At 45.1% G+C, this 13430-nt stretch overlaps 1 protein-coding gene across 1 annotated transcript; it reads right to left on the bottom strand.

Moving 5' to 3' along the window:
* Nucleotides 1-205: 205 nt before the first annotated feature.
* Nucleotides 206-12786, bottom strand: LOC310912197 (scavenger receptor cysteine-rich domain-containing protein DMBT1-like). The gene is made up of 15 exons (XM_083866535.1): nt 12657-12786; nt 11127-11162; nt 9350-9388; nt 8990-9007; nt 8461-8763; nt 8068-8100; nt 7629-7676; nt 6785-6938; nt 6460-6674; nt 5627-5653; nt 5060-5210; nt 4507-4718; nt 4109-4281; nt 3064-3452; nt 206-2535 (listed from the first exon to the last, which is right to left on the bottom strand). The coding sequence occupies exons 1-15, from the start codon at nt 12718-12720 to the stop codon at nt 2250-2252; spliced, it is 2148 nt and encodes a 715-aa protein (XP_083722661.1). The 5' UTR covers nt 12721-12786; the 3' UTR covers nt 206-2249.
* Between the last annotated feature and the right edge of the window lie 644 nt (nt 12787-13430).

Genomic DNA, 13430 nt, shown 5'->3' with positions numbered 1-13430 from the left:
TTTGTAGCTGCCACCCTACAGTGTAGCAAGATTGGTGTAGTTTTGAACCAAGAACTTAAGGTAAGAATAATAATAACATGGGTTTTTACTGAAGTGACCAGCAGCCTTGAAAGAGAAATAAATGCTAGTACAAGCCTTTTCAAATAAAATTTGGTGGAGCATTTCATGGAAGGGTTGTTAAAAAAAGAAAATGTGGGAGTAGATGTCATTTATTAATAATCATAATTTGCATTTATTAATAGCACTATAATGACTACACCATTTGCACTAAACACAAGATTTTATATAGAGCTGGAGAAGACTTATTATACACAGCCAAGGAATGGTGAGGAGAACTTCAGGCCTTAATGCAAATGTGATAGTGCAAATGCCTCTTTGGGGCCATTGATATATTTTCTATTCATTCACCAGTATTTAATAGAGGGGGAAATTATAGAGACATGGGATTTTGCTGCAATTTTGTAGGTTGTGGTTGCATGATAACAGAAAGTGGCCAGAAATCATTAGCTACTCCACTAACTTAAGTCACAAATATTAAACCCTTACATGTCATTAAACTTTCATCCAGTTCAATCCTCAATCCATGTTATCTCCCAGCCCTCTTCCCCTTCAGGAGCCTTCCACTGAAAAATTTCCTCCTGCTGTGGTGCAATTACTTTATCACAGTGGCACATGATAAGTGAGAGGCATTCAAGTCTGGTCTAAGGGGTTTTCCCCTTGCGAAGTTTTGAATTTCCGGCTCCCACTCCTTATGAAATATGTGGTCCAGACCCTTTCCCAACTCCTTGGCTCTTGTCTGGACACTCTCCAGCACCTCAATGACATTTTGCAGTGAGAGGCCCAAAACTGAACTCAGGATCTGAGGTGCCCCAGCAGTGCTGGTTCCCTGTACATGCCACATGATGGCATTCAGGATGACAGACATAAAGTGTTACAGACATAAGGTGTTATGCTGTGCTGATCTCACAGCAGATCTGGCTGTATTTTTCACTGTCAGGATCAAAATATCATCTTGAAAAGAGGGAATTTATGGTTCATGCACTATGATTAAATAAGAGAGCCTCATATTACAGGGTGGCACCCAATTTGAGGGTTGTTAAACTTGCCCTGGTCTTTTGGCTTCCTTCAATGTTGAGTTGTTATGTCAAGCCGACCTCTTCATGAAGTGAACCTCCACCAAGGAAAGCCTGTCTGGCTTGGATTTTAATCTTGAATCACCAATGAAATTACTCAGTGCAAGGAAATTGCTCAATCTACCAAATTACTCAGCCAATGTGACCAGGTGTGTTTAGCAAGGTTTGCTATTTAGCAATTCCATACCTCATCTGGTATGGAATTGCTTTCTTCATTTTCTGCTTCAAGAGAAACCCATCCAGAGTGAAAACAGTGACTGAAGGGAGATGTCATTATGGTCAGCAGCTTCCTCATGAGAAGTGAGGGACAACACCAATCTGTGGTAGCCAGTGACAGGACTTAAGAGCATGGCCTGAAGTTGTGTCAGGGAGGTTTAGGCTGGATATCAGGGAAAGGTTCTTCCCTCAGAGGGTGCTGGCACTGCCCAGGCTCCCCAGGGAATGGGCACAGCCCCGAGGCTGCCAGAGCTCCAGGAATGTTTGGACACCACTCCCAGGGGTGCCCAGGGTGGGATTGTTGGGGTGTCTGTGCAGGGCCAGGAGCTGGACTTGATGATCCCTGTGGATCCCTTACAGCTCAGAATACTCTGTGATTCTATGAAGTGCCAGGGCTGACAGCAAAAATTAAACTATGGACAGGAAACATCAGATGGAACTGCAATTGTATTCATGTTTTCCTGGATGACAAAAGAATTCAGTGCTGAGAAAGATGAAAAGACCTGGTCATGTTTTATCCCTCATTGTGTTATGTCCAAAACATAAAAAATGCTGGAAAATATAATTCTAGATTAACAGATTTCTTGCACTCTAATATATCCAGACTCAGGTGTATATTAATAGAACTTGTTTATAGAACCTAAACTGCAATTTCAGCATTTCAGTTTTACCATTAAGAAAGCAAACAGCAAGCCTAAAGATCACAAATTTCACTCCCCATAGAACTGCTGAGGTAGCATTTTTGTTATATGGGGATAACTGGTATGAAGTGGGATTAACAGGCATGAGTCAAGAAAGACATTCCTACTTTTTATTCTAGAGTTTCTGGCAATCTAGCAGCATAGTTTCTTCCAGAATTCAATTGGCATTTAAAGATGCCATCTGTCAAAGGAGACAGCTTTATTCAGATCCATATTCACCCCCAGTCTCAGAACCAGGTTTCCAAAGGTGTATTGGACCAGCAACAACAATCACACTTTCTTCATCAGAGCTTGCCTCTCTCTTGGACCTGTGAACACAGCCTTGGTAGCATCTGGAAGAATAGTCATAGGCCCTGCACACCACCAGCTTACACTGCAGATAAACCTCTGAATTGCTCTGAACAAACTGGAAGGCATTGAATTTAAACCGGAGGATGTGTCTGTGGGGTGAGGAATACTTAACATAGGTAGGATCTTTGACACACCTAAAAAGAAACAAAAAAAACCATCTCATGAATACACACTGCAGTCAGTCATTTACATGCAATAAAACACACAGCATGAGAAGTGATTATTAAACATAATGAAAATGGTTCAGAAAGCTGCAAGTGGGAAAAGCAAAATGCCTTTCTTTGGCAGAATTGAACCACATTGTCTTTCCTCAGACTGTTGTGTGTCTGATACCTGGTAAGGTAAATTAACCTTACCTGAGGTATGTCACTGTTACCTTTATAATCATAATAATAATAATAATAATAATAATCCACTGTGAACAGGCCATAGCCTTTTAGTCTACTTCTTATTTTAAGCTGTGGGGTGTGTGTGTTATATTTTGGGTCAATCCATCCCCTTTTTCCCAGTAAAACCTGAACGCTCTTGTCCATTAATTAATTAGAAGCTGTCAATAATGTGTGCTATCTTCACATTATTCCATTAAATTAAAATAACCTTTAATAAGAGGTACAGGAGTTCAAAGGCAGCTGTGTCTGTAAGTGTAATGGACAAGAACTCACCCATTCTCAATTAGAGCATAGGATCCTCTTGTAAAATTGTGGGGAGTGGGAGATGCCACACAAGTGTCCAGAAATAACTGCAGCAATGGATCAGAGCTGTACAGGGAAGCTTGCAGGTACAGATTCTGGTTGATGCCAACATAGTAGGGTGAGTCATACACTGGCCGTGAGAAGCTTGAGGAGTCATAAAAGGTGAGGTTTACATCGTATCTCTCATACTGAGTTTCATTGACTTCGAAATTGTCATTTGCGACATACATCGTTCGTGCCCATGTGTTCTGGAGCATCTTGCAGTTCACATGCAAGTGAAGATTTCTGTTTCTTGTGATTAATGTACCAGAAGAGGACCCTCTAATAACGTTGGAATAGCTGATTGTGTCGTTGTCTCCCTGTTTGGCACATAAAATGAAATGCAAAATTTATTCATGTAGTCAGGTACCCTATTATACATTCTAAATTTTGCTGTATCCTTGCAGCAAATATGCACTGTGAAAACATTATTTCCCAGAAAGTCTGAATCTAGTAATTTCTGTTCTCAAGATAAGAATCTGTAATCTTCATGGGATATTCAGTGCCCACAATTTTGGCCTAGAAAACTACCTACAATAAATGCAGACATAACAGAATTAAATATAACCTGTACAACATTAAGTACATGAAGGTTCAGGTCCAGCACATTTTTTAAGTTAAATCTGGCTACAGCATTATTTAGTCATATTTAGTGAAAGCTTGGAAACCTTTTTAACTGTCATTCTCAGCCTGAGACCTTGAAAATGCCAAGTATTTGTATCCTTCCACGGCTTGTTCATTCAGAGAGTGATAACAGCTGTAAGGGAATGCTCTGTTAGCAGAGGCAGGAAATGCATGTACAAATAATCCTTCTCCTTTGGGAGAGAGGGAGACAACCCATAATCACTAGGACACTTCCAGTCCCTGCAGATCCCAGGTAGGTTTCAATTTGTGCCAGTTTTCAAAGCAAATTCCGCTGTTTGAATTTTTATATCCTCCCATTATTTGCCCACTTTGTTGAAACATTCAGTCCTACCTCTCTGACAGTGCCACACTGAGTGTATGGAATGTCAAATGACACATAATTTGATGTAATGTAGGGCCTGCAGGAGGGGTCGTTCAGGGTGAGGTTCCAAGCAGAGTAGCCGTGGTACTGAAGGAAGTATCTGCTCACAACCACGTGCATGTAGGTTGGCAAACACAGCAGTGCTAGTGGATGGCAAAGAAAATATGTTACAAGCTCAGTGAAGTGACCAAAAAAGGCTGTAAGTAGTGGATTAATTAAACACTATCTTTTGCAGAAGCAGTTTCAAATCCAAACCATAGACTTGAATCTCCACGAAAATGCCACAGATCTAATTTAAAACAACCTTACGAAGATTAACAACCAGCGAATTAGGAAATAATTGAAAAGCACATTTCAGATGAACTTACTGGTGCTGTCATCAGCTGGAGTGGAATAGTAGTTGGCCTGAAACCCTCTGTAGGTGTATCGGGAGTTGCTGTGGAAGCGGACGGTCAGCAGGTTTGAGGACGATGTGTACGAGCGGTAATAACCAGAACAAACCTTCCCAAGGAGAGGAGAGGTGTGCAAGGGCCCATCATAGATTTCCACGTAGTCAGAGAGGCATCTGCCGCCTTCCATCCTGGGAGGCAACGTAACTATTTAGTTTAATGCTCCGTTTTTATGTTTTTTGTTTGCTTGTTGGTTTGGTTTTTTTAGTCAGATTAACTCTCTACAGCAGACGAATACATTTGGTTGATATGACTGTCAAATCATTGAAACAGAAACTCCAGCCTCCCCTTTCTGTCTCAGTAGATGCCAGCCATGTTTTTTGACTAAATAAGCAAAAATTAACACAATTTTCCTCTCTAGATGTACTAAAAGCTTTGATAAAGATCCTTGAAATCAAGTGGCCTTTTTCTTAGTAAGTCCAAGTTGTCAGTCCCATAAGTTCCTCTTCCCAAGTAATGAATTCTTACTTACTGAATATCTGTAAATACAAGTGTGACAAGGAAGTTGCTCTTTACTTGTATTTCCCACACGCAGTTGGCATTGTTTGGATAATTTCTGGGGTAAAATGGACTCTGTAAGTTACCAGATGGAGAGGAAAGCAAGCCACCACAAGAATAATATTCTGCAGAGAAAAATACAAGAAGAAAAGAAATGTATGCACTTTTAGGGTTGCATGTGGAGTGTGTCTGTGTGAAGTTTATGTCTAAACATAGAGATAGTGAATTCTATCAGCTTCAGTGGCCTCTCTATTAAGTTCATACACATCTGAATGCAGGTTAGGAAATGCTAACCACACTGAATAGATTTTATAATGCTACTCTGCAGTGCCTGCACCAGCAGGACACAAATATCTGCCACAGAACTGCAGAGTTTTTGAGGCTGACATTCTGGGGGTCAGCTGTTCCTTGACAGAGGAACCCCATATTACAATTACTAATGACCAAAAGGAAGAGGGGAAAAAAAAATCATTCTGTTTCAAAAAAAAGGAATGCTGATAAAGATCTGATTCATAAACTTACCCAAGTCCTCCAAACCTACCTGAGGTTGATGACAAAGTAGTGGGAGCTGTAGGGAGAGAGCAACAGGTGAACACTCAGTATTTTGCCTAAGAGAAACAGCCCCATGGGGGTCATCCTTCCCCAGAAGGGCTCCTGAACAGGGACAGTGAAATACCAGACCCACAATCACTACCTGGACACACGGCAGGTCCCTGTGTGTCTGCACCTCCAAGCCTTTCCCCTCCACCCACCAGCCCAGGGTGCAGCTTGTGTTCTGCATGTGCAATATCTCCCATCAGTGAGGTCTTAATCTCCTTTGTTAATGGTCAGCAGCCACAGGGTGGACCCTCAGCCTGTTTGCTGGTGACACCAAACTGGGAGAACTGGGAGGAGGGGAAGGTCAAGTGCTGCTGCCATCCAGAGGGAGCTTGGCACTGCAGACAGAGCAGCAGCCTGCCTTGCTCCTCCACAGCTCCTCAGCTGCCAGAAGAGGGTCACGGCACTGTGGCTGAGCACATCAGCTCTCTTTATTTTGGGGAAACAAGGAATAGCCTTTGGCCCCTGCAGCAATGAGTGTGCAAGGGCTGAGCAACTTCTGCCTACAGCATAGGCCAGGAAAATTGATGATAACTCAATGGCAGCACTGGGGGAGGTGGAGAGAGTTCCATTCCTGCCCACCAGGCAAAGAAACGGTGTCTGGGAGCAGCTTCATGGCCATCCTATCCTGAAAAATGCCCTTGAGCCAAGATGCCTCTAAGTGAGGCCAGAGAGAGGGTCTGGATGCCCACAAGGTGTTGAGAGCCACCAGAAGCTCTTTGTGACTGAGTTTGAGCTTCCACCCTGGAGAAGAGTAAAGGACAACTCTAGTCTTACCCACGGTGCTATTGAAGGCAAGAAATGATGAGTAGTAGGCGTGGAAGCCTCTCCTGGAGACGCTGCCATCGCTGCGGAACAGGACGGTGAGCTGGTTCCCGGAGGAGTTGAAGACGCGATGGTCGTTCCTGCAGACACGGCCGAGGGGCCAGCCCTCAGGGGACCCTCCATCGTACACGTCAATGGCATCGTAGGAGCAGCTGCTGCCTTCCAGCCTGGGAGGAGAGGAGGGTCTGTCTGCACCACGGGCTGCAGGGCCCAGCAGCACGGCCCTGTGCCCAGCCCTGGGGCAGCCAAGGCCTCTCCCCAGCCCGGCTGGACTCACTCCACATCCGTAAACTGGAGCTGGATCCTGCGGGCCGGGTCGCTCAGCCGGATGCGCCACACACAGTAGGAGTTATCGGGGTAGGGGTTGGGGTATCCCGGGCTCTGGATGGTGCCAGACAATCCCTGAAGTAGGCCACCACAGGAGAAGTTCCCTGAGGAAAAGAACAGAGCCTGGGCATGGGCAGAGTGTGATTATCCCATTGCCAGAATCCATCAGAAAAGGGCATGGCCTCGCCAAGGAGACACCCCCACAGAGACCCTCCCTCCCAGGCACCCCAAAACATCACCCCTGCACCCCCTCAGCCCAGGGGATGTGCTCAGCTTATGCAGTAACCCGAATCCATGGGGTTGGATGTCCAGTGGGACACCTGGGGATGGAGATAATCAGACCCCATAACTCCTCTGGACCTAAATGTGGTCAGCGACAGAGGGGAAGTTGTGCTGGAGGTACCTGGTGCTGCAGGGAGAAATCAGCAGGGTTGACTCCCAGCATTTTTCCTGAGAGATACAACCTGCTGGGGGTCAACCTCTCCAAAAGTCAGGCTCTTTCCAGTGGTGCCCGCTGAGGGGACAAGAGACCATGGAGACAACCTGAACATCAGGAGACACTTTTTCTCTGCGAGGGTGATTGAGCACAGACACAGGTTGCCCACAGAGGTGGCAAATAGCCAAGAGCCCTCAGGATATGATCTTGAGAAGCCAGCTCTGGCTGATCCTGCTTTTAGCCAGGGGGTAGGACCACATGTACTCCAGAGATCCCTTCCAACCTCAACATCGTGTGATTCTGTGATGTGCAACTGAGGGCAGAAGCTTGTCCAACCCCATAGCTCCTTTGGGTATACCTGTTGTATTCCATGACCTGGAGACCATCCATGTGGAGACAGCTGGTCCTGCAGGGAGAGAGCAGCAGGTGAGCAAGCAATGTTTTGCCTAAGAGGATAATCCTGCTGGGAGTCCTCCCTCTCCAATGGGAACCCCGTTGAATCCCAATGAAAGCCAAAGCCCACAGTCAGCACTGTGATGTGGCAGGACTGAGATGGCTGCAGTGCCAACTGCACCAGCACTTGCTCAAGGGCATCTCCACTGCAGCACCATGAAGACCAGGGCCAAACCTCTCCCACAGAAGAAGTGGCTGCTCAGTCCCAAAGGACCCCAAGCAATCCCACATCTCCCTGAATGTTAGGGACATTAGCCAGGGTCTGCAAGTGCAGCCTACACAGAGCATCCCAGAGAAAGAAAACCCTGTGGAAAAGCTGTACATAAACAGGAATCTCTGGTTACCTGCTGTTGGAGGTACTGATGTTATTCCTGAATCTGGAAGGAGAAAACCAGAGGGTGTAAGGCACTCAGACTGCTTGGCTCCCCTTGGAGCACTTATTTAATTTCATGGAAAGTTATGGAGGGACCCATGGGGAGGAGGGCCTAACTAAAAACCATCCCTCTCCTCACACCCTGCTCTGTGCAGGAATGATGCCCAAACCCCAGGTTTCCCAGGTACAGTCTGCAAAGATGAGATTGCTGCTCCCTCTGAAATGCCACCCTCTGTGTCAGGGACATAGACCCATGACCTGCTGATGCCCTGCTGAGTATGGAGCAAGGGCTGGATAGCCTTCATCCCACTTCACTCCAGACAGATTTTCTTCAGGAAAATGCCATCAAAACACAGACACCCACCTGAGCATACGACAGAAGCATCTCTATGGTGACAGACACTGTACTGGTACTTGTAGGGGCACTGCCACAAGTAGCTCTCATATCCTGTACAGTTCACCTCGGTAATCATGTCCACGTAAGAGTTGCTCGGGGGGAAGAAGTGTATGGTGGTGAGAGGGAAGCCACAGCCCAGCTGCCTGCACACCACCTCGGCATCCTGCATGTCCCACAGGTACCCACACACCTTCTCCCAGGCACCGAAGTAGTAGATCTCCACATTGCCTGCACACCGGTTGGGCCCACCAGCCAGCCTCAGCAGCAGCTCTTTGAGAGACACAAATCCCTTGGTCAAGACAGTGGTGCTCTGGGTCCAGGCAATGACATCCCACATCCTCTCTGGGTGTGGCTGCATCCACCTGCAGCACAGCCCAGGGCTGGCAGCCCCTTCTCAGCTCCCTCACAGTGGGATGGAGGGGTTGAGGCAGCAGGGATAGGCACATCCCATCCCTGTGCCCAGGGCCATGACAAGAACCCTGGCAGACAGACTCACCATCAGCTATGATTGGAACTGTGGAGGAGAACAAGCAGGAAAAAGACACACAAAGAGCAAGAGAATTAGTACAAATTCTTTGGGAGCTTTCAGTGCTCTCTAACCTTCCTCCAGTGAGTTAAGATCCCACCGAAGAACACAAGTGACAGAAAGTCTTTTACTTTCTATCTTTGCTGTGGAACGAAGCCATCCCCAAATTCCTGCTTCCCAGATAATTTACTTATCATGTACATCCCTGTCCCCACCCTAAAGAAAACAAGAGCGTTTTAATCATACTAATTTATTCCCAAGAATAAATACTAAGACAAAAACAAATCTATCACTATTATATAAAGCAACAATCTGATAAATTCTACTTACTAGTCGTGGTATCAGTAGTTGTTGTGGGACCTCTTGTTTCTAGAGAAGAAAAAAATAGGATGGCATATGTGAATGTCAACAAGGCAAATTTAACGTGAAACTTCCTCAAACCCTGTTTCAGTCTCTAGCAATTTGCAGCCAGTGAACTTTAGATCCAGGAGATTTCTGTCTCTTGTAGTAAATCTTGGCAGTTTTTTTCTTCCATTAACCATCAGCCCTCTTTGTGAGCTCACCAAAACCTGCGACTGGCCCAGAGAGTGCCTTGAAGTGGGACCAGTTTTCTCAGGTCACCCAGCCCCCTGAGTTGAAAGACAGGGATGGGGAGCAGAATGAAGCCCCCCGTTTTCCAAGGGGAAACGGTCAGTGACCTGTACCCCACCTGGATATTCACAAGTCTGTGGGGCTGGATGGGATCCACCCAAGGGAGCTGGGGGGGCTCAGCCTGGAGGAAAGAAGGCTCAGGGGGAACCTTATTGCCCCCTACAGCTCCTCTGAAAGGAGGTTGTGGCCTGGTGGGGGTCAGTCCCTTCTTCCAAATAACCAGTGATAGGGCATAGCCTCAAGTCAGACTGGAGATAAGGGGAAATCTCTTCCTGGAAAGAACAGGCTGCCCAGGGTGCTGGCGGAGTCACTATCTCTGCACTATCTCTGGAGAGATTTAAAAGACACGTGAATGTGGCACCAGTAGACACTGTAAATGTGTGAGACTGCTGGGTTAATGATTGAACTCGATAATATTAAAGGTCTTTTCCAGCTGGAACAATTCTTTGATTCTGTCTGCTGGTTTCACCTGACCTGATCGGGAGATGATGGCTCTAGTAGTGATAGGAGAATAGCCTGTGAAAAACTGCCTCTTTCTCCCTTTCACTAAATCAATAAAAACCTCATCCGAAATGTAGATGACGTAAAATATCTGGGGATGTTGTCAGAACAAGGCCAGTAACAAGAGAGGCCTCACATCTCATTATTTTCATCGTGCACAGCTGCACGTATAAAGGGGGTCTCCAAAAGCTGCCTGTCCCAGGTTCTGATGACATTCCCACCTCATCTAAGCTACCTCTCATTCCCTTCCACTTCCAGCACCACTGATTCCATCAACACCACGCAGCCAGGTTCAATAACTGGGTGGGAGAAGAGTTTTCCCTGCTAGGGCTGATGGAAAGCCTCCAGGTGGCACTAAGAGATCAGAGGTGTCCCGCAGGACAGGGCTCTGGCACACGGAGAAAGGCGATCTCTTTCCCGGTGTTTTTGGTGACAGCACCAAACTTATAACCACAATTAATGACGGCGTTTCATGTGCTTGCTCTGTCCCTACGTAGGTCACTGAAAAGCAGTCTGCAAACCTGTATTCAGACAAAATTCTTCTGTTTAAACTGTGCATAACTTTGCTCTGGGCTTTCAGAGATACTCAGAAAATTCTGCATTTATACAGTCACCACTTTTAACCTGGCTTTATTACCCGAAGCTTTTAACCCAAGTAGTGATTTAATTAAGTTCTTCATTGCAGTGATGACTCTTATTCTTTCTGTGAGAGGAGCAACAAATATTCAATTATATGCTGTGTTTTAAGTGCACGTATGTACTGCCATGTACATATTCTATATGGGTGAATCTATGGGTATATTCAACATCTGGGACCCCAGTCAGAAGGACACTGACTACCCTGGTGTGTTAGCTACCACTGGACTAGAAGAGTTTTCATCAGCCTGGAGAGAGAATATTTAGCAAGGCCAACTCTATAAACAATGCACATTTTTATATAACTTAAAAAAGTTACCTGGTGTTTGAGGCGTCCATGGAAAATATGCTAGTGCTAACACAAAAAACAAAAAAACAGGAAAAACATTACATGAATTAAGTAATGAGGACAAGAAGTTTGCATGCACAGGATCCCCTGATGGCACTGGCAAAGGGATGTCAGCGGATTTGCAAGGAAGTGCCTTAGCTCCAGCTATTGCTGGGGATAAAAATCCTGCTCTGTGGACAGCCTGAGAGGTGGGAATATGCCCTCACTAATACCATGTTTGATAATACCTGTGGCATTGGCTCTCAAACTCACAGTCTATGTGTTTGAAGTGATTTCTGGATGCAGAAGATCTTGACAGGGACAAGTGTCATTTATTCAGATATTAGGAAACTTTCCAACACATCCCACCACTCTGCTCCTCACGCATGCAAGGCTTTAAATCTAAATTAGCTGGATGGTAATGAAAGGCTTAAACAGCAGCTCAGTATTTTCCAGCTGAACATCAACATCCCAGCTTAGTTTTCAGTATCACTAATTGGACCTCAAATATTTATGGAGGGAGCAAATAATGGTGGCATTAAAAACCTGAGTCTGGAAACAGTCCTGAATGTTATTTCTTTCTGCTGCGTGTGAGGGGGAACATGGAAGGGGAAAGCAGGTTTTTGCTTTTAGTTCATTAGTTCAAGTCAAGTTCATTCCAGAACTTTACACCTGAAAGAGGAGGGGGTGGAAAGACAGCAGCTGTGGCAACACTTCTGATGTTTTTCCATCCCTGCATAGAGGATGTAAGAGCAGCTGGTTAAAAAGAAAGGTCTTGTCTCTCCCAGCACAAGGCTGGCACCGTGCTCAGTCAGGGAAGTCTCACCTGGAAAGGGGGAAAGTGTTTTTTTGAATACAAAAAGCCTATTTCACCCTGTTTGAAATATGCCCCCTCCCATCAGGCCCACCAATATTTGTATTGGTCCCCAAAGGGATGGAAGTGGCTGGGCAAACCATTGACTCTGCAACCAAATTAAATTACACTCCTAACAAGAATTAGACTATGGGAAATTAGACTAATAAAAAATTACAGTAATTTCCATTATAATCTAATAATTATAACAATAATGGGGACAGGGATATGTGCCATATTTGTTTTACCTAGGGTACTCTGTTATGAAACACCAAAGGGTTAGATGTAACAATGTACCTAATCAAATACAAACCCCAAAGTTCATACACCTCACCCTCTTTAAAATAAACATGTATTTAGTCCAGAAAATACTTAATAGTCTTTAAATCCATTATCTCAATATAAAGGATTGGAAAATGCTATCATTGGCTTTGCAATATATCCATTTTAATTTCCTTTACTAGACTTGTTATGAAAAAATGATGGGAAAAAAATTAAATTCATGAAACAGTTTTGATAACATTGATTCGCTCAGCTCATAGGTTTGACCTGCTCAAGGTTTTTGAAAGAGCTGAACCGTGTTGGTAAATCCTCTTTTACTCTTAAATCGCAACATTAGCCCAAAGTGAAATATAGCTGCAAAGGTGATTGGAAGTGAGGCTCTTTACCTGCATCCACCTGAATGTGAAGAATTACCATCACCATCCAAGACAAGATCCTGGTGGCAGCCATCTCCTTGGAGCTCCTGATGCAGGAGGACACCAGAATTTATAGGCAGAGTCCCCAAAGGGTGCAGCCCAACCTCTTGTTTCTGTAGCTCAATACCACATTCCCCACTGCCCTCACTTCCTTAACTTCCATCACCACATGTTTGATTTGTAAACCAACATTTACATCTTCCTGGTTCTACAAAAAGCCAACACCTGGCATCTGATCCAGGGAAAGCAGAGATCAAAAGTGGTTGCAGTAGCTGCTGTTTGTCCGTCCCACCCCTCTTTGGCTATGGAGTTCTGCTGTTGTCACTTACGTAACTTGTCCCTTTCTTGGGTTTGAGCTGTATCTGAGCCAAAGCTGCTCTTTAGGCTGGTGCAAAATGTGCCTTTCTTTTTGTGACTGAACATGTGGAAGGGTAGGACTACAGTGGGGAACAATCCAAGGGCTTATGGAAACCCCTTGTACCCTGTCCTAATAGATGTCACAAAAACATGCAGTAAAAGTGAATAGATTCCTCTTTTTCTGTTCTCTCCCTGTTCATCCCTCAGTGTGCTCTAAACTCACTAGAGCAGCAAGACTCAGGATGTTTAAGCTCTGCAAGTTCATCAAAAGTAATATTTTGACTTTTGACACAAACCCAAGCCAAACTTCAGTGGTCATATACTGATCATTGTTAAACTGCACAAAACCTTCCCAAAGAACAAGGGCTCTAAGTCTGGGGATAGAGG

The sequence above is a fragment of the Zosterops lateralis genome (genome assembly GCF_965231275.1).
Source record: "Zosterops lateralis genome assembly, chromosome: 8".
Lineage (NCBI taxonomy): Eukaryota > Metazoa > Chordata > Aves > Passeriformes > Zosteropidae > Zosterops > Zosterops lateralis.
This window is presented reverse-complemented; position numbering and strand designations above follow the sequence as displayed.

Bases quoted from the DNA above. Each gene is read 5' to 3' on its own strand.
- LOC310912197 (XM_083866535.1), bottom strand. From the start codon at position 12,720: ATGGCTGCCACCAGGATCTTGTCTTGGATGGTGATGGTAATTCTTCAC. The intron at 6,675-6,784 runs GTGAGTCCAGCC...CTCTCCTCCCAG, and splicing joins CTCCAGTTTACGGATGTGGA to GCTGGAAGGCAGCAGCTGCT. The intron at 4,282-4,506 runs GTAAGTTCATCT...GCCATCCACTAG, and splicing joins TCCAGCTGATGACAGCACCA to CACTGCTGTGTTTGCCAACC.